This window comes from Aythya marila, assembly GCF_965140915.1.
Source record: "Aythya marila genome assembly, chromosome: 2".
Classification (NCBI taxonomy): domain Eukaryota; kingdom Metazoa; phylum Chordata; class Aves; order Anseriformes; family Anatidae; genus Aythya; species Aythya marila.
In genome coordinates this window covers 82,544,706-82,564,905 of record NC_139043.1, presented here as the reverse complement: position 1 = coordinate 82,564,905, position 20,200 = coordinate 82,544,706, and the positions used below count along the sequence as shown (strand labels likewise).

Here is a 20,200-nt window from a genome sequence, read left to right as displayed (position 1 = left end):
TAAGATTCAGGTTTCATATAGTTTCTCCTAATGGAAGCTTAATTTAAGAGTCCTTTTTTAAAAACAACTGTATAAACTACAGAAAGCAAAACAGTTTTATAGACATTAGCTGATGATTCAACCTTTCCTTGCTAAGAAATCCATAAACAGGCCTATTTATTTATAACTAATCATATTAAATATAAGTAAATGAGAAGTCATTTACTCAAATTCTTCAGAAATGTGTTTTTTCATGCTGTTTTTTCTTCTTTTTCTTGATTTTTTGAGCTTTTTATTTCTATGTTTAACTATTAGACAATTATTCGAGGAATTATTGAAATTCTGGAGGAAAGTTTAATAAAACTGATCATTTAAGTGTTCATACTTCATTAACTTTCTAAATCCCACTGATGTTCTTAAGTCAGCCCTATCACAATGTTCCATAAGATCTAATGGAAACTGAAATAGAGGAAATGCTATTTTAGCAAAATCTTTCCTCAAGCTCATATTCTGTTGATTAGGCTTTATACAACTATTAAATCCTGATTCACATAAGGCAAATGTACATACATATGTTTTTCAGACCTATCTCCACAAATGATTCACAAGAAAACCACAGGACACCACAACAATTCAGTGACATCCTTAATGATAAGACGAATATTTATATGCCAATGATAAAGATTTATGGAAAAGCTTACTCTTACCAGCTGGGTAGATTCAGCACCAGTAATTACTACAGACATCTCATCATACTAGTTATGCCACAACAGCACATATCAGGAGAAACATTACCTGTTTGTCAATAGCAGCTTCCAATTCAGGATACTGTAGTTTATCAAGGTGGATATCTGGAAACAGATCTTCAATTAGACTTAGGAATAAGGGTTCATCTTCATCAATCTAGGGAAAAGCAGGAGAGAAAAAAAATATCTTTTTTTTTCCATTTATTCTAGCATCTCAAAAGACAACCTTTAATTATTGTGGGCTAAAGAAATATTTAAAAACCTAAGGAACAATCTATGGTAACCCTTTAGGTGCTAAACACACTAGCAGGACAGAGCAGAAGGAGATTGTGTGATGCCTCCAATAATGAAGTTATTGAAAATAAGCCACTGAGATACCAGTTTAATTTAAAAAAGTGTATTTTAGTAATGCCATTTATACAGATAGATTTTTTTTTTGTCTAAGGTGTATAAAAGATAATAAAGGAGATGAAGTATCACATCAGAAGAGGTTTTGTTAACTATTTAAGTCTGTTGAGGTAGTACTCATTAGTATAAATAACATTTTTAAAGAGTGACTAAATACAATAAGCAGAAAGCTTTAGGCCAAAACTTCCAAAGAGGCTATTACACAGAGATCTATTTGGTCATTTCTTTCTGTAGGTAGCAGTGGAAATAAGTTTTAAAAAAAAATAATCTGAACAAATCAAGTCATCCAGTGAATGCAAGATTTCCAAGCTAGAATTAGAGTAAAGGCCACATCCAGTCTGATTGTGATCACCTGAACAGATTTAAATTGTAAGCCCAGAAACAGTTGGCTCCAAAGTATAGTTTAATTAATTTACTGTGTCCTCAGATCTTACCAGTTTAGACAGGTTCATGTCTCTCAGCACACGCATGACTATGGTAGACTCAGTATCTGTGGGATTTGCTCTTTTTGCCGCTCCCAATGTGCGTAGCACTGACAATATATTCCGCAAGCCAAAATCATAATGCACCTAAATTATATACAAAGTTTGGGAAAAAAAAATCCCTAGTTTATGGGAATGAAACAATTCAGACTTATCATTCAAGGTATGAGAAGCGGTACTTGTGGTACAAATGTCTGCTAATATCTGTGTAACCCACAATGCCCCCTGAGAACCACAGAGACATTCATTCACTCCCATGGTAGGATGGGGAAGAGAACAGAAATGAAAAAAGTGAAAAAATTCATGGGTTGATTTAATAGGTAAATGCACAAATTAATACTAATAATTTGTGTCACCATTTATAGTCTTTCCTTAAGATAATTTTTTCTGCGAATGAAAACTATCACCTGTTTTGAAAGCTGTTCTTCACACAGCTTGTACAATGTGAAGAACTTCCTTGCCAATACAACATTAGCAATAAAACCACAGCTAGCCAACTTGACACGAATTATAATTTGACGATCAGGAACCATCATGGCCACTGAACGGAAGTTGATCTTCAAGTTTTCAGGAAGTTCTTGCCGTCCAGCATATCCTGGGTTCTGGAGAGAAGAAGTTCTGATGTTGACTACTGTGCAGAAACCAAAGAATCAGCAAAGGAACATATAGTCTAATTTGACAAAAGTAACTTCTTGGCTTTAAATCCCATTTTAAAAATGAATTATCAGCTAAATTTATCACCATATCTTTATGGAATTTTAGCCTCTCATATATGAGGTATGAAAGACATGACACCTGAACACGTCAAATCTAGATTTCATTTGTCTTACAGGTCCAGTTTTGACTAGCTACTTTTACCTAATGTCAAAGAAAAAGACTCAGTAAACTGTCTTTGTTAGCAATGCTCACATCTCAAATTGTCAGTGAATTCAAAGAACGGAGCGACATCAGAGTTAGCAAGTACATTTAACATATCAGGTTAGAAGCGATAATCATACAATCATCACTGGCATATCAGAAACCTACTGAATACCTACCATAGTAAGAAAGATGCCAAATTCAGGGTTCATTTCCACATTATCTCCATCAGTAAAAATAAAGCTTTTTTTATGTTCCTTCTTACATGTCAACACAATTGCAATTTGCTGTGCAGCTACTGATAGTACTGGTAAATCAATACGATTGAATTCATCAAAGCAACCCCAGGAGCCAGACTGAGCAAGACCTTCAAAGAGAAGAGCAACTAAACATCTGACGATTATGTTGTTAATCCTTTTTTGGTATAATTCATAAGACACACAAAAAAAAAACTGATTCATCTGCCTTAGGAAAAAAAAAAAAAAAAGTCTTTTGGAGGGCTTAGTAAGGAACAAGCAGAAAAGTTTGATTCTTTTTAAGGTAAGAAGGTACAAAGTTTCTACAGTCCTCAAGCTTTTCAATGTTCTCTGAAACAACAACATTAGATTTCTGCTCCTTTTATCAGTATCTTCAACATTTTTTCTGTTCCTCCCTATCTCCAAGAAAATCCCTGCAATAAGTCTATGAAAATATGATGTAATGTCAGTAGCTTATTTCACATAATAAAATGAACAGTAAAGACAATTTCACTTGAAAAGGAGCTAGAGGCCGCTCGGTGCCAGAATTCCATTCTTCCACAGCTATTTGGGGGAGGGGGTGGGAATCATCATCACTACAGTTGGTATCAATTTCTGATGATTAAAATAATGTTTGTATTTACCTTCAGTGAGCTGCGCCAATTGTTTTAAATGTATCTACTGCTATTCATGTATTTCTTTCAACTGGTAAGAACTTTGACATTTGTAATGACAAAATACTAAAATCTGAATCCAACACATTCCACCAGTCCAGTAATAAATTTCACACATGCATACATTGGCAGTCCCCCTTGATTATTTTAAGGGTATTTATATGCCCTTTCATAAACTGTCTAATCTTTTTAGACACATCTGTTTCTTGGAGAGAGTGTTGCAATGGTATTTTACATTCATATCAAGATATTAATTACTTGTGTTTGTTAAAAGACAGAGAACCAGCTGCTGATTATGTGTTAATCTTGACTTACAAAGTTGTTCTCTAAGCATTTGTAACCTTCATATAGTCCACATCTTACCTTTGAATATCCTCCCAAGTCCTCGGAAATCCATCTGGTCTGAACAGTTGAAGACCACTACATATTTACCAAGACACCGTCCCATATCTTTGATGGTTTCAGTTTTTCCAGTTCCTGCAGGTCCCACAGGCGCTCCACCCATATTCATGCCTAAAGCTTGAGCCAAAGTGATATAACATCTAAAAGACAACAAGCTATCATCACTTAACAGGCAAAGTACACAGTTTTCTATGTTGTGCCAGAGGCTCTTACTCAAGTGTGTCACATGAAGAACATATTTAAGAAGACAAGAAAAGTACTGAAATGACATGCCTCTAATTACAATTTAAATCAGCCAGAAGAAAAACCCTTCACTCAGCCTCTCATGCGAGTAATACTATGGTTAGTCTTCATACATAAAAAGCAGAAGAACAGAAAATCTTCAATAACCAGCAACCTGAAAGATCACAAGGGAAGAAAAAAGTTACAGCTACTCTGCCTAACCAGTTTGGTTAGCTTAGTTCCTAAATTGCTTTATCTAAAGTAGCTCTGAACTACATCATACTGTGGAGTACAAGAATAAAGGACAGATGTCTTTGACATTTTATCCACCTTTAAAACTTGATTAGTGTATCTCATTTTCATAAATGAGATTGGTGTGTGATGCTGTAGAACACCATCTGTCAATGGTATCTAAAGAGAAGTTGCAGAATTTTCTGTATGAAATAGTTTAAAAAATCTATTTATTTCATATCCCTTATTTTGTCACTTATTTAGTCATTTTGTTTATAAATCTTTTTGTGTGTTATTAAAGTTAGGTAGGTAGGCCTACCAGTTTATTGCAACTGAATAAAATTGATTGTCCTGTTTATTCTTCCTTAGCTGTTACCATTACTTGCCTGTAAACATGTATTTTGTCCTCTCTCTCTGCATACTGTTACCTGTTGGATGTACCTGATCCTTGAGTATATTAGCATCGTATTAGCACATGGATCATAATCCCATGCTTTATATACATAATGAACACAAAAGCATGTGGCAGAAATAAAGCTGGTTGGAAGGTAGTCCATATTGTATGGAACAGAAACAAAAATATTAACATATTTCATGTAAATTTATTGACTTTGATAAAGACTGGGAAGGACAAACTCTGCAGAGATCTATTTTGCATATAATAAGAATGACTAAATTGCTCTTGTAAATGCCTAGATGTGGAGTGAAAGAATAAACAAATAAAATCAGTCTTTGTCACCTGTCTGTAAGAGGAGTTATGACAAGCCTGTCAGTACAGCCCAAGAATTCATTCTGGTATGTGAAACCCACATCGGTGATATTAATCATCATTTTATCAGAGTCTTCATTAAAATAAAATCTACACTGTTTCAGCCACTCGAAGTCTGTAGGGCTCTTGATATGCTTGCAACACTAAGAAAAGAGGAAAAAGAGAGAGTGTGGCATTCATGGTTAACATTAATTTCTGCATTGATATTAACTCATCTAAGTGGTACTGTAAAGGCAGCACTGCAAACACAATGAAAGACACTGTGTAAGCTAGTAGCACAAGAATAGTGGAGACCTTACTTTGATTTCTACCACAGAAAAATCCTTAAGTGTTGCTGCTGTCCCTGGAACCACACTAAGGGAAAGGAAATTCTAAGTACAAATGTACAGTCCATAGCCTTACACAAAAGTCATTAAGTTAACATTAAAATTCCTATTTCTACTATTCAACTCTATCATTTTATTTTCATATCTGAACAGAAGAAACGTAACTAATATCTGCACACCATGACACTGTCTTGAAGTACCTTTTTTTCCTGATTTACATTTTATCACAAAGCTCGTGATTTTTTGTTTGCTTGTTTTTAATAAAGTATCGTGTTAAGAAATACAACAGAGCTGGGAGAATTCAAAGTTGACCAACCGAATATTAAAACACCTATCAAAAAAGAGGCCCAATTTAATTGTATCTAGAAGTGTTACTTCACACAGGATTGCTAGGATTTTAAGTGAAACAACAGCACCTACACTGGTGCCTGCCTATCCGCGATGGGTTAAAACTCAGCCCAGACAGCATAATTAGAGTTAAGTCCAGAGATTCCTGAAGGTAAAAGGCATGCTAGCTTTTAACTTCAATTGTTTAAGGAGTAAATGCTTTCACTTTCCTAATTTCAGTATCCTGTGGCTGCATAAGAAGGTGTGAAGTGAATAAAAAAATCTCTAAGTAATAATTAGGTATGCTACTGAAACTAGAACAGTGATGATGGCAGCTTCAAGAAACATCAGGCTTGCTCCTGTACTGTAACACTATACATGTATAATCATTCTATTTATTCCTCAAGACTCCCAAAGTAGTCTATAGAAAGGATGATTACTTGCCACATAGCAGATGAGGAAAAAGAAGTCCCTAACTGATCACACAACAGACACATCTGATTTAAATGGGCGAACACAAAGCACTATAAGATTCTTCTATGGCTGCAGGGGAGAGGGGGAAGCCAACAACAACCCAATTACTTAAAGAGAAGCTATGACTCATATTGAAGCAACACCTGCATTTCTGTAATATTCCAAGCCACGCAGTCATTACAATCCTGAAGTTAATTGTTGGGCTTAAGATGCAGACATTCATACATCATAGCTACACTGTCTTCTTTCACATGACTGCTGCTTCATATCTCAATAATTTTTTCAATACTTACCAGACCATCAAAGATGTCCCTCTGATGCACATGCACAGTGATTAATGTCTCATATTTAATTCGCTCGACTGGGTTAAGGTCTTTTGTTGTCATATCTATCAGCTTGTTTAGAAGATCCAGGAAAAACTGATTTGTCTTTCGCATAATTTTTTTATCATACCTGGCATTAGTCAAAGCATCTTCTGAGTCTCGTGTCCAAATCATTTGGATCCCCAACAACCCAACCTTATGAAACATGAAAGAGTATGCTTCATCATCTTTTCTATTTCACCTTAAATGTACATTCACAGAAACAAAAAACATAAATAAATGATTCTGCCTACTTGTATGAAATTATTTTTTCATGCTTCCATATAGAGGTCATTCAACCCATGCATTTATTGTGTCCTAACTCCATTCATAAGCATCTAGTAAAGTCCGCATTTAGGTCTCAGAGATAGCACCTATGATGCACAGCTGACACAACCATTCATTATAATTTACATAAGATATAATTAATAACAAATCAGTTAACAGAATAATTAATGCTTCAATTTAGTATATTCCTTCAGTAATTCATGAACTTTTTATTCCATTTCCAAGAACATTCCTGATCACAAGTGAAGAAGCTCATACAGAGAAAATAATTTTCCCCCAGTGTCACTCACAGCTTTGAGCCTTTGGCAACATACAGTGTTTTCCTGAATGCATAAACAAACATAAAATTTTACTACTTTTCCTTCAGTACTTAGGTATTAAGTGTGTAAAGAAATAGTGTTAACTCTATTGTGTTAATTTATTGTATTCAGCATCTTTTTGAACAAGAGCTTCAGGGTAAGTTTTGATTTTTTGGTTTCAGAGATGTAAATTGGAATTTAAAAGACTGGAGTGATTAAGATAAATTTAAATGTCAGTTTTGCATTTGTATTACTGGTTGCAATCTTAATTGCAGAGACAAGAAAATCCCTCCAATGTGCTAACCTATCTGTGAGCAATTTTTCATTAATTTAACAAAGATTTTACCTGAGCTGGGTAAGTAGAAAGAAATTCAGTCAGCTGGAAACCAGTTTCCTGGATATGCATAGCTGCCTGGCGAATGACATTATGCAGTGACAGCTGGGATTCCTTCAACAAAGAATTCAGCCAAACTTCCACATTACCTTCAGCCATTACAGGTCTGCTCAGCTCAATAGTCTCACCCTCTCGTGAGCTAATTGACAATATACGATCATATACCTAATAAAAGCAAGGCAAGAATAATTTGTGATTTACAGATTTATCATCAATTTTATCATAGCTGCCTGATTTTCCTGCTAGCATTTCATTAAATTTACTAAGGTAAATAAAAGTTTTACCAATCTTTTAAGCAAATATGAAAACAATAAAATCATTGCTTTAAGTATAAAGAAAGGCTATAAACAAAACATTGCCACCTGAACATGATGGCAAACCCCAATTCACTACCAACTCTTGAATTTTACTTTTTTGTAAAATTTCAATGACAGCATACACTTTCCAGTTACAGTAAAGGAATCTTTCCCTCATTAGTGGTGCATTAATATCCTAACATAAGTTGCCATCTTAAATTAAAAAATAATGGAAACACAGAAGTTAAAATACATGGTCATTGAAAGGAATTTCATGCATGTGGAAGCAGCAAAAGTCTAAGGACATGCATACATACAGAGGAAAAAAAATATCTGTGTCATGATATATTTTTTCCATAAAGGGTGTAATAAAGTTGTTCTTCAAATAGCATGTTTCCAAGCAATCTAAACATATGAATATGCTCAAAAAGAATCTGAAGTTCATCTGAGAGGAAGCTAGCCTATATTAAGCCACAGAAGACAGTTCAGTACCTAGGTGTGTTTTTTCTGAAACCTAAGCACTGGTGAAAATGTTTGGTTTGTTTTGCTATTCTATATAAAGTTTTCCTATTAAACAAATGAAGATATGAAACTAAACCTTATACCAGGAGAGCCTATGCAGCATCATAGTAAGTGATGAGCTTGGTAAAACAGTCAAACGCCCTATACACCCAGGTAGCTTGCTATTTAACTGGTATCACACACTGTTTAACAATTTGGATAGAATATAACTCTGAGATTTGGGCAGCACATACCTTTTCATGGAACTTGACAGTTTTAATATTGTCAAAGACATTCAGCAGATGTGCCTGTATAGTGTGAGAGTCTGATGCCTGGCCAAGAATTTCTAAGAGGGCAGGATCTGACACAAAGAAGAATCGTGGAAATAGGAGGCGTTTTTTTTCCAGGTATCTGTATTTATAAATATTTTGGGGAGGAAGTAGACAGAAAGTGAGTTAGGTTACTTTATACATCCTTTCCTCTTAAAAGGTGATATTTCACACAATGCCATTGTGAGAAAAAAAAAATAGCAAAAAATGCAATTTATGTCATTGGTAACTCCAATAATTCTTATTCATTGTAACTTCATGTAAAGCACCTGCTTTAAGATTACACTTTTAGTATCAAAAATCATTTAATTGAAAGCTTTTATTGTTAGCTATGATGTAAATACTACTAAAATTAAATTAAAGTGAAGTGTTCTTTTATTAGGCCAGTAACTTCCTACTTAGGTACCTCATGCTGAATTTCCCCCACACATGTGAAGGATCTGAAAAGAATCCTTCTTTTCAGAAGAAGAAACTTAGAAAAAAGAAACCTAGACACCCTGCTGTATTGAAAATAGGCAGAAACAGCTTCAGTATCAGCAGAGATAGTGACAGCTTAGTCACAAATCAAGTACTTACTAGTTTGGTACTAGCAATTTCTCTGGAGGTGTTGCACCATCCCGATACCTTGTTTGCTCAGTTCAACTGAATTCATAGTGAAATAAACACACAATCTTTGCGAAGTCCATGGGACAGTACTTCCTTTATAGCTAGTTAAGCAATTCACGACCATCTGCTCAAGACTGGTCTTGTGGTAATCTTACCCTGTGAGTGATTTCTGACAGATTTCAAGCTGTTCTAGTAAATGTGGTAGTAGCTGTCCCATGATTTCATCTCCAACACAGCACTGAACAACATTAGGTGTTTCATGAGCTCGGGTCATGATCCTCACCCAGGATTTATCAATGTTAGAGAAACGCTTTGCTTCCTGTCAAAACATAGGGGTAAACATGGAGAGGAAGGGATGGGGGAAGGAAGAGAGAAGAGGCAAAAGGAACTTGCTAGCAGAATTGGCACCAGTAATCTTCTCACAAGTAATTCCCAGAGTCCAACCCCAAAGATTTTTCAGTTTAGAAAAACACAAATCTTTCTGCTCATGTAATACAGCTTATTTTATACTTCACTGCCAAGCCTGCTATCAACATTTTCTTCAAATCATTCTTAGAGTAAAACAGAGAAAACTCCTTATGCTTGAATTGCATGATCCAATTTGAAGAGTTTTTCTAAAAATTGAATTAGTTCTAATTCCAAAAGCAATATAGAAAAATTTAAGACAAGTATTCCTAGCAAACCTGCAGATGCTGCTGGGGTACGGGTAAGTACTACAAGGCTAGCCTCACTAGGCTTGGCTACCACTAGGCAAAACACACAAATATGGGTTAATAATTTAACAATCTAGAAATAAAATGATAACTAGATAAATATGTCTTAGCAAGTCTAATTTTGTTAAGCACCAAAACAATGAAGCTTATGTTACTGCACCAGTTACATCACAACTAATTTTTTGTCTTAAAATTTAGAAAACCAAACTGAAAAAAGGCAGGTCTGAAAACCTTTGGAAGCTGCTTTGCTATGTCACCGCCAACGAACACAGCTTCTAAGTAAATCCACAAGTTCTGCACAGTCATCCAGTTCTCAATGATATCTGTTGTGTTGGAAAGATACTGCACCCATTTTTGAATCTGTGTCTTGAATGGTGTGTTGTATCTAAAATTAAAAAAGATACTTGCTTTACTTCAGGCAGGAAAAAAGTCTCCTGAAAGCCAGCTCAGTCTTCTAACATGAAGAGGAATAATTTTGCTACTTGCATGTTTGTCAAGTTAAAGTATACTATCCCATACCTGACTCAATTCAGTTAGTTTGGGGCTAAAAAGAAATCAGCTCCAACTTGCTCCTTTGTGCACATAGTATGTAGCACACATCTGAATAAGCAGGACGTGAATGGGAGTAAGATTTAAATTTCACTCTAAGGTAAAGTGGTTTCAAAAAGGGACTATGTAATCTCTTCAAAGCTGCAAAACTCATAGTGACCAGGTCCTTATCAACAGAACACTTGCTTCTGGACATCTTCCTGACGATCAGGTTTGGTATTACTTATTTTATCCAGGAGCTTTGACACGTAAAACCAGACAAACCAGAGTTCATTTTAACTTGGATTTTCAGTACCTTCAGCAAAAGTCTGCAAAAGAGGTAGTGGTCTACCACTAGGGCAGGGTAGTAGTGCCTGTAATACCAGTAGGACCTCTGCCACAACCAAGCAGTGTTCTCTTTTATGTTTATCACCACTGTCTTGCATCCATGGAAACTGTCCAGCTGATTAATCAGAAGTCTGAACACATTATTTCAAAATAACTTAATGGAGGAAAACAGACAATGAGAACTAGCCCATGAACAGCTCAAGGACAAGCAAGCTTTTAGTTTTTATCTAGATGTTTACTTTCCTTCTCCTTTGTGAAAGATAAATTTCTTCAATAAAACAAAGCCTCTTGCTGATATTTATAACTCACACAAATACACAGTGCTTTTCTTGTTACCTGTTACTCATGAGAGAACCAAGAATCATCAAGCTGTCCTCCATGGTAGCAATTGTTTCTGATGTGCTGTCTCCTCTTAAAAGAAGTTCCCCACGGGTTTTAAAGTTTGCAAAGATAAATGTTTTGTTGTCCCATTCAGCTATCACTTGTTTTAACTTCTGCTCAATGTCTTTCTCCTTCACAGCACTTATGCAGATATCCTTTTAAATAAATAAGATGTCAAAACAAGCTATCACCTGTTCAGGTCTTTGGTATCCAAATCTAACTGGCATTTCCTTTAACTCTATTTAGTTTGATGAGCAATTATTTATCAACTGGAAAGATTTACAGACATAAAAACACCATAGTTAATAACCCACATACCACACCACAATATGGTCAAGTTTGTGGAGACTACAAGAATAATACAGTGATTATTTTCATAACTTTAATATTGCAAAGCATCCTCATAAATTAACTTCTGAGCCACATGGCATGGTTTAATAAAGTTCACACCACAATACAGGCGTCATTATTTTACACAGAAAACTGAAGTGATAGACTATTTCTCTGTTCTTTCTTTGGAAATACTGTTTTCCTTCTTACTACTGTTACTCAGAGTATTACCTGAGCAGATTGCTTAATTTCACGCATCCATTTCACAATACCTCTATTTCCTCTTTATATCTGAGTAGTGGAGCTTCCATAATATTCCTCAGTTTGAAAGTTTCACTTTCCACATCAAAGCTGTGCTCAGTGAGATCTGTAATCCGCTTCCAGTGCCGAGGCATCATTGCTTTATTTGTCATATGCTCAAGCAATGGACAACATTCACAGAAGTCCTCAATAGTCTTCTTTAGGTCAAAAAAGGCCTGCCATTGCTTTACACCACGAGGAAGCTTACGGCATCTACATAAAAAGAATCCAAGTTTTCTCGCAGTTTCAGATATTCTTTTCGTTACCCATTTAACCACCGTATATAGTTTTAACATTAGACTACATACCCTCCAAAGTCAGGTTCCCTGTATTTTGAAGATTCTGTATGTGACTAAATATTTCCAGACAATTTCACTGACTGGTAGGTGGACACCTACAGGCTCACCCTAAAAAGTGTAGCTGCATAATTCCAATAGACTTTGTCCAAGTGACCTTCAAAGACAATTGAATCACTTTATTCTTGATTTCATCTTTTGGTGAGGCTTATGAGATGAACTGCTCTATTCTCTAGCAAAACCACTGTTCCTCAGAACAGGCAGATTTAATTCTTTAAATCATTTGATTCCTAGTTTCATTGAAAGTTCATATTCTATACAGGCAATACATCCCATTTTGTAGCAAAAATATTCAGCAATTCACTAACCTGCCTTCGATATATAGGGCGAATCTCTCTCATGACAAATAACATTAAAACAAACAAGTTAAATTTCAATCACGAAGAAAATAAATAGCAATTTTAATGTATGTTAGGAAGGAAGGAGGGAAGGAAGAGCTACCCAAACTCTCTAAGGAGCAATAATCCTCAACGTTTAGAGTCTAAACTGCCTCCCTTAAATTATGAATTGGTAATGGTCATATTTTTCCAATTAAAATTAATGATACTAACCAATTATAATATTTAAGATGTAACACAAGTATTTTAGCCGTCTTTTCACAGAAACAGTTTCTCACCTGTTCTGAAACTCCAGAAGTTCACTATTAATTTTTCCAGTGTCTAATTCTGACCAAAGAATATCATAGTAGCCACTAACTGTGTCAAGGACGTTGTTATATAGATTATAGAGTTTCTGTAACAGAGTCAGTTCCTTCTTTATTTCAAGTAGCTGAGGATATTGTGTAACAGGCAAACCAAAAAGATCTTCCCCACCAGTATAAGCAATATATTTCCGAAAGAGATTATCAAATCGATTCTAGAGAGAAAGCAAGCAATTAGATGTAATACATTTAAATACAGCTGGCATTATGCTTAGAGCTGCATTAGTGGTTAAAATCTAGTAAATACTAGAAGGATGTACAGGAGATACTAACAACTTACTGTCAACAGGTTTTGGTTGAAATTTTCATGTGAAAAAACTTTTTAGGAGTTTGGAATTTGGAGACACATCTCTACAAGTTGACAGGGAGGTCATTTATTCCATGTAGCGCAGAGACAGAACAAACAGTATATGGTAAGCTCGCATTTGAAAGAGGTTGAGCATGATGTGGAAAGCAAAGAAAGGTGGATACTGCAAATTTTAACTCCCCAAGTAAGCTGTGCAATTCTCTTAATGAAGGGTCGAAGTAAGGATTATTACTGCTTAAGCAGCAGAAAGAACAACAAAATTTACTTGACAGCTCTTATGTAACTGAGGAAACATATAAGAAAACCAAACAAATAACACAATGGGAAAAGGAAAACAATTAGAAGGCATCATTACAGGAGAAGAAATTAACCACTGCACAAAGAAACATTTCAACAGTAGAAATAGTCAGTTTGTATGGAAACTTTTAAAACTTTTTTTTTTTTTTTAAGTGAGAAAAGGAGAACAGAAAGAATTGGGCAAAATTGCAGTCATGCAAAAGACACTTCAATGAACATAAGAACAGCCTATTGCCAAGTACACTCAACTTGAGAGTAGGCTCTGATCCAGACATGTGAATCTAGTTATTATTACTCATTACCTATGCAGCCGCTCTTATGAAGCTCCTAAAATTATCATTTTAATCAACATTCCTTGAAGATGTTGAAAAAAATACCATCTATTTCATCATTAAGTTAAAATAAAATGAAAGTCAATGAAAATAAGTTCAACTACCCTGGATTTATTCTCAGAGCCTTCAGTTGCTAGTTTATTTGCAAGAAGCATTGAGAAATATTTTAGAATGAATAGTACCTGAAACATAGTAAGCCTGTCACTGGCTTCATGAGGCTCTAAGCCAACCACCATTGGCCCATTCTGAAAAAAAAAAAAAAAAAAAAAAAAAAAAAGAATAGAGAAAAAATGAGAAAAAAAAAGAGTTTAGAGTAAGTGGGTTCAGAGGACACAAATAACCACAAATTATTTCTAACCAGCACCAGCATTTAAAAAAAAAAAAGATTAGAAATGCAAACATTTTTGTGGTTGCAAGATTCCATCCTTACATACATCCGGTTGCAATTGCACTGAGAGACTACAAAATTACGTACTAAAACAAAAAATTACTTTCAAAAAAGAACAAAGACAAGTCATTTTCTTTTTAAGACAGAAGTTTTGTTAATATTGGAAAAGGTAGGCAAGAGTTGCACCTTTATCAATGAAAAATAAGCATTAGTTAAAACGCTAGTTCAGCTTGTCTCATATTCTACTGAGAAGAAATATATGAGCTGAAGTCATTTCTGCTTACATTAAAGATCATAAAACTCTTCTTATATTCTAACATAATTCCTCTTTAACCTCAGCCTTCACGTTTGCACATGCTCTGTATCATGAATTCTGTGTGTCTCCAGACTTTCTTTAAGAGCTGGTTACCAGATTTAAATTCAGTCACACACAAGGAAAGAACCAAAGTCTGTCCTGCATTGAAACTCAAATATCATATTAACAAGAATAAATATAGTCTTCAGATAGCAGAGAAACATTCCACTATTTAGTCAACTCCACAATCTTTCCATGCTTCCACAGCTTCTCAAAAACTCCTCTAACACAACATAACACAAGCTCTTACCTGATCATAATCTGAATAGAACTGAGCACAGTCTTCAGTAAAAATCTTCACAGTGCTAATAAGTTCTCCTCTGAACTTTGGCTGCAAAGCGATGAGCTCATTCTGCACTTCATTTGCTCGGAGTAGCAACTTTTCCCAAGTGTAGTGCAAAGTATCCACCTTCTCTGACTCTTCCTTGGCCACAAGTAGATCATATTTGTTTAACATAGCATAGGATTCCTGTCAGAAGGTTGGATCAAGATAAACAAAAGATGTTAAGAGATGTTAATTTTAGATATATACGTATATTAAAATTGTAAATGTTTAAGAATGAGAATGATTTGCTAGAAATAACAGAAAATTTGTTCTTTTTACATAGCAGTTGGCACAATCCGGCAAGCCAATGCCAAACTGGAAGAAATATCAAAAGGAAAAATAGCTTGCTCTCCTTTACTCCTAACTTTTAACATAGCATTCTGCTTTCTGACAGATTATTTGCTCTATTGCCATCTGCATCCCTAAAAACTATTTCTGGTTAAAGTACTCCTAAAGGCTGCATGTTTTAGTTTCGTTTTAATAAGAATATTATTCAGATCCAGATTATGAGAGGTGAGCCAAAAGAGAATAAGTAACCAGAGGACTTCAAGTTAGCAAAGCAAACAAACATCTGTTCAATACAGACACTGAAGCCCCACTTCACATCTTCAACAACAAAGTGTTAAGAAACCATTTCAAAACTTACAACTAATATATAGCAGCTATTTCAAAAGTTAAAACTATTCTTCTACAATAGAATCACAGAACAGTCTGGGGGGACCCTTAAAGATTAACAACTTCCAAATTCTGTGCCACAGGTAAGGACAACTTTCAGTAGATCAAGTTGCTCAAAGCCCTGTCCAATCCAACCTTGAACACTTCAAATGATGTGGCATCCATGACTCCTCCAGACAACTTGTTTCATCTTGAGGCCTCACTGCCCTCAGTATGATTTTTTTTTCCTTATATCCACTCTAAATGTACGGTCTTTCAGTTTAAAACCTTTTGCCTTGTCCTGGGGCAGTTCCTACTCTAAAACACCTTTTGCCTCAACAAGTTTACTACAGGCCCTGGTAAAAAGTCTCTCTCTGTTATGACTTCTTATGACTATAAATCTACTTAATAGTCCTTTGTTTTCCAGGAACAATGTTCTGCATTTGTACCAACCATGTGTTGTTAACGCTCCATGTTCTAAAATCCTTAGCCAAGACTCACAAAAAACACAAATAAAATTAACTTACTGTATTTCGACCTAAATAGTAGGTGAAATTCACTTACTGTTAACTAGCATAGGGTAAAGTAGCAATGAATTTTTGTGGCCTAACAGTTTAATCTGTCATTTTTTTTCAGATAGTAGAATTATTTCCATTTCCATTTTCCGGTTTGATCACCTTGCTAACAAATTATCAAAATGAAAACATAACTATCTGTGTGCCACCTTACTGTGAGGGAAATCCATCAACCTGTTTCAAAAATCTGAAGCATGACTCCTTGTGCCTATGGACTCCAGCTCCTGCTTTTATAATCGGAATTTTAGGAATGTTTGGCTACCAAGGTTCATGCCTAGGCTTCACATCATATAGCAAACCAAGCCAGGTCTTATTACAAACTTCTAAAATGTCAGCTCCTAAGAGACTTCAGTACCTATAAAAATATCACAGATGTTTCCAGCTTTGGATGTGCTTTGCTTTTCACCATAAACTACTAGTACTAGTTTGCTCCTTCACATAACTAGGGTGACCCTCACAGCTTCTAAGGCTGAGTGTTTTGTTCCTTCTTAGATTTATTCTGTGAAATACAGAAGGGCTCTGGCCTGATTTCCATTATTTGCACATACTGCATTTCATAAATTACCTCAGCTCAGCTCAAACTAGGTGAGAAAACACAGGTGTGAGATAATTGTCTGACAGCAAATACACTTGGCATTTTCAAAATAGAAAAATAGATCTGTTGATATTTTTTAGATATGAATTCTGTGTTAAGTTTCAATATTAAAGAAAAAAAAAAAAAAGACAACCCTGACAAAAAAAAGTATGGGTAATCGGGAATCATGAATGTGTCTTACAAAAAAAATTCTTCTGAACATCTAGACAATTGTCCATTTTGCAAAACTGAAGTATTAAAAAAAAACATTTACAGGAACACAATAGCTCTGCCACCCAACATTTAATAGATATGAAATCAAAGTGCACTGTTAAATTCTAACCCAGAAAATAATTGCTCTGTAGAAACGTTACCCATACATGCAACATTCCTGTTAACTACCTCAATAGGCCCAACTTTAGAGTCTATGGAAATCTGTAGTTCTCTGATCTCTTTTAATGCAGACATGGCTGTTCTTATATCATCCAGATCCTCAATGCGTCGATTTAACTTCTTGTCAGTTTCCTCTATAAAAGTGAAGATTGTCTCCATCTCTGTTCTGTACTTCTTATTACAATGATAACCTAGGACAGTCATCCAGGCTTTGGTTTCTGCTCTCAGTGCTAGCTTCAAATCAGCTAAAAACATTGAACACACAATAGAAATTTAGATATAGATATTTTAAGATGTACTTTTAATTTTGTTTGAATATGTATTCTCTTCACTCCCAGTTCTAGTTTGTTGGTTTGTTGTTTTTTTTTCAGTCCAAACATGCATATGCAGAAAAGACAAAAACATTTTGACACCATCAAGTGTTACTTGAAATAGTAACCATATTTGAAACCATAGGGTTACTTGAAATTCAAGATTTTCCTCCTGTCTCAAAATACCTTTCCGACTGGAAAGATAAGGCTGAACTGCACACTCTTTTCATCTCATTTATACATCATTACACACATTTCTTTCCTACAAATCAATAATAAATTCATTAATATTCTCATCTATGTCTACACCTTTCCCCCTCAAAAAATAAATAAAAAATCACATGGGGGAGGAAATGTAAAAGTCTCATATGGAAACTGAAGAAATAGAAAGTTAGATCTGACATTTAATGAAACCAAATTCTCCATCAGTCATTTAATTGTTAAAAGAGTTTTGTCTATACCATCAGTGGAACCAAGTGACAAATACTTAGAGATAAACTTGAGTCTGGCTGAGTTCCTGACCAATTTTGCAGCAATTCAGTCCATTTCCTTAAAGTTTTGCCATTCAGTTTAAATTTGTTCCTCACTGTTCTCAACAGAGAAGTCAAAAATCAATACCACTACAAGCAGTACATTAATTTTAGCTGGATATAATTTCAACCCTGTTACTGCTACATGTTCATTCCTGTGCATATTTCACTTCTGTTTCTTCCTTTTACATAATGTTTCTTTCCATGCTTTGCTTTCACACACAATGTCCTTTTCAATTTAGTAAATATCAGACTTACTCCATCTAAATCATTTTTCAATAGCCAAGTTTTGTTATATAATAAAAGACATTTGTTTCATACTCTTTCCTACTGAAGAAACAAACCATGTTGCTTTCTCAAATTTCACTTATGCAGACAGGGGAAGAAACATCAGATAAGCCTCATAGATACCCTTATTAGTGGGACTTTTTGCTTGCATTTTACAGCCAAATTAGCAAACAGCCATTCCATGTTTCTGCTTTACATCTTTAACATAGTTCATTCAGCCTAAACTAAACATTTCTCCTTCCTACAGGAGCCAGAAAGTATGTGCCTCTGGAGAGAAGTGGAAAACTGTGAGAAGTGGAAAATCGAACTTTACCAGTGTACAGTGCAATAGCTCCCACACAGATGTATTCAGGCTCAGAATTGATTTTCAGATCCAAGTCTCTGAAATGCAGAATTTGAGATTCAAATTCAGAGAGTAATGGGTTTTCCATCATGAATTTATCAATGGTTTCCTCCTTGTCTCTCTGCCATATATGGTGGTAACAACTGAAGCTCTCCAAAGCTGTAAGAACTTCCTGAAATGCAATAGAAGTTCACAGAAAGATTCTCAGCGAAATATAGTGTACACATCATTTCTTATCTTGTGTTATTTTGAACACATTAAGTACTCAGTAGTGGAGCAGGCTGCCTCATCTCAGTAAAACATAAGGCTGCTGGTAAATTTATGCTAAAGCAGGTTCGTTAGCAATCATGAGCCTTGCCAGACACTGTATGCTAATCGCATTCAGTTTGTCAAATCAGTTACAGTATTTTCCAATGAAGTGATTCTTCAGTCAATAAAATACTAAGGATAAATGGGAACTAAAATACTCCTTCAAGTCTAAGACACAGTGCACTTATCCAACAGCAAAAGCTCATGTAAAGACGCCTTCTTCTTCAGTTTCCTCCAGTATCCTTCTCTACAACTCACCGGACTAGCAACTGAAACCTGACCTCCAGGGCCCAACATAACAAGAACAGCAGTTACTCAATATGTTCTTGAATAATGAAATTATGAGAGATTATTTTTTTTAAACACCTATCACATTTGCAAGGTTAACAATAAATTACAAAGTCAATCCAGGTATCTCTGATTTGAAAATCATTTAAGGAGTGTACAATATAATTATTTTCTGATTCTCAAGAATTTATAAAAATGTCAAAGATAAATTGTCATCACTTCAGCTCATTAAAAAAGTACATGAGAGGTGACTATCATGAGAGATAATACTCGTGACAACTTACAATAAACATATTGTTTGAAGGATTTAACCTGGCAAAATGGTAACAGCTTCCAACTACAACATATTGGGTACCAAAATATCAAGATAACTATCCACCATTACCAACCACACCTTGATGTCTTCAGCACAAACCCGTATGTCATTATGCTAGTTATAGTTTAATACTACTGATGTTACAATGCATTGAGTCAAAATTTTCCATCTGTCAAGGTTGCATTGTAAGGTTGGACTGGACCCAGAAGAAACTGATACAGAGTTGCCCAAAGAAATACCATTTCTAGACACCTACTAGACACCTACTAGAGAGTGCAGGGAATTAGAAAAGGGCAAAGAAATCATGCATACTCCTTAAGCTGTCTCCTAGTCTCCAGTATCAAATCCTAGTCAGCACTCTAAAAACAAGCTGACAGCCAGCTTTCTTCTGAAAAGCTTCACAAACACTTCACATTGGGGCCAGAATTCATGCTGGCTTCATTATAATTTCTATGTGAATAAAACTGTATTTTACATGTTTGTACAATTACTACTGGTTCTGTACTAAATATGCAGACTCTATTATACTTAAGATTTTTTAAATGATGTTTTACTAACTGGAGATACATTTTTAATCATACTTAAGCTCTACTTTATATAATACTCAAAGCCTCATAAGCCTTTGAACACTGCATACATTTTAACCTACGTTACACTCTCAAAACATAAATGTAAATTTGCAGCCACATGTTTTTCATCTACCACCCTACTCTTTCTAATTCATATGTTTAACTGTGCTTTCAATGCCTA

At 35.1% G+C, this 20,200-nt stretch overlaps 1 protein-coding gene across 1 annotated transcript in view; it reads right to left on the bottom strand.

Annotated features, from left to right (window-relative positions):
• DNAH5 (dynein axonemal heavy chain 5) overlaps positions 1 to 20,200 on the bottom strand; it is a gene marked incomplete at its 5' end in the record, with an annotated part of 122,510 nt that overhangs the window by 66,322 nt on the left and 35,988 nt on the right. Inside the window, 18 exons of the mRNA XM_082752279.1 lie at positions 775 to 882; positions 1,568 to 1,702; positions 2,023 to 2,217; positions 2,653 to 2,840; positions 3,747 to 3,925; positions 4,978 to 5,150; positions 6,428 to 6,652; positions 7,430 to 7,642; positions 8,529 to 8,685; positions 9,365 to 9,528; positions 10,154 to 10,307; positions 11,135 to 11,334; positions 11,782 to 12,022; positions 12,782 to 13,020; positions 13,984 to 14,046; positions 14,795 to 15,013; positions 17,075 to 17,310; positions 18,508 to 18,709. Coding sequence (XP_082608405.1) covers positions 775 to 882; positions 1,568 to 1,702; positions 2,023 to 2,217; positions 2,653 to 2,840; positions 3,747 to 3,925; positions 4,978 to 5,150; positions 6,428 to 6,652; positions 7,430 to 7,642; positions 8,529 to 8,685; positions 9,365 to 9,528; positions 10,154 to 10,307; positions 11,135 to 11,334; positions 11,782 to 12,022; positions 12,782 to 13,020; positions 13,984 to 14,046; positions 14,795 to 15,013; positions 17,075 to 17,310; positions 18,508 to 18,709 — 3,291 coding nt within the window. The remainder of the gene's footprint in view (positions 1 to 774; positions 883 to 1,567; positions 1,703 to 2,022; positions 2,218 to 2,652; positions 2,841 to 3,746; positions 3,926 to 4,977; positions 5,151 to 6,427; positions 6,653 to 7,429; positions 7,643 to 8,528; positions 8,686 to 9,364; positions 9,529 to 10,153; positions 10,308 to 11,134; positions 11,335 to 11,781; positions 12,023 to 12,781; positions 13,021 to 13,983; positions 14,047 to 14,794; positions 15,014 to 17,074; positions 17,311 to 18,507; positions 18,710 to 20,200) is intronic.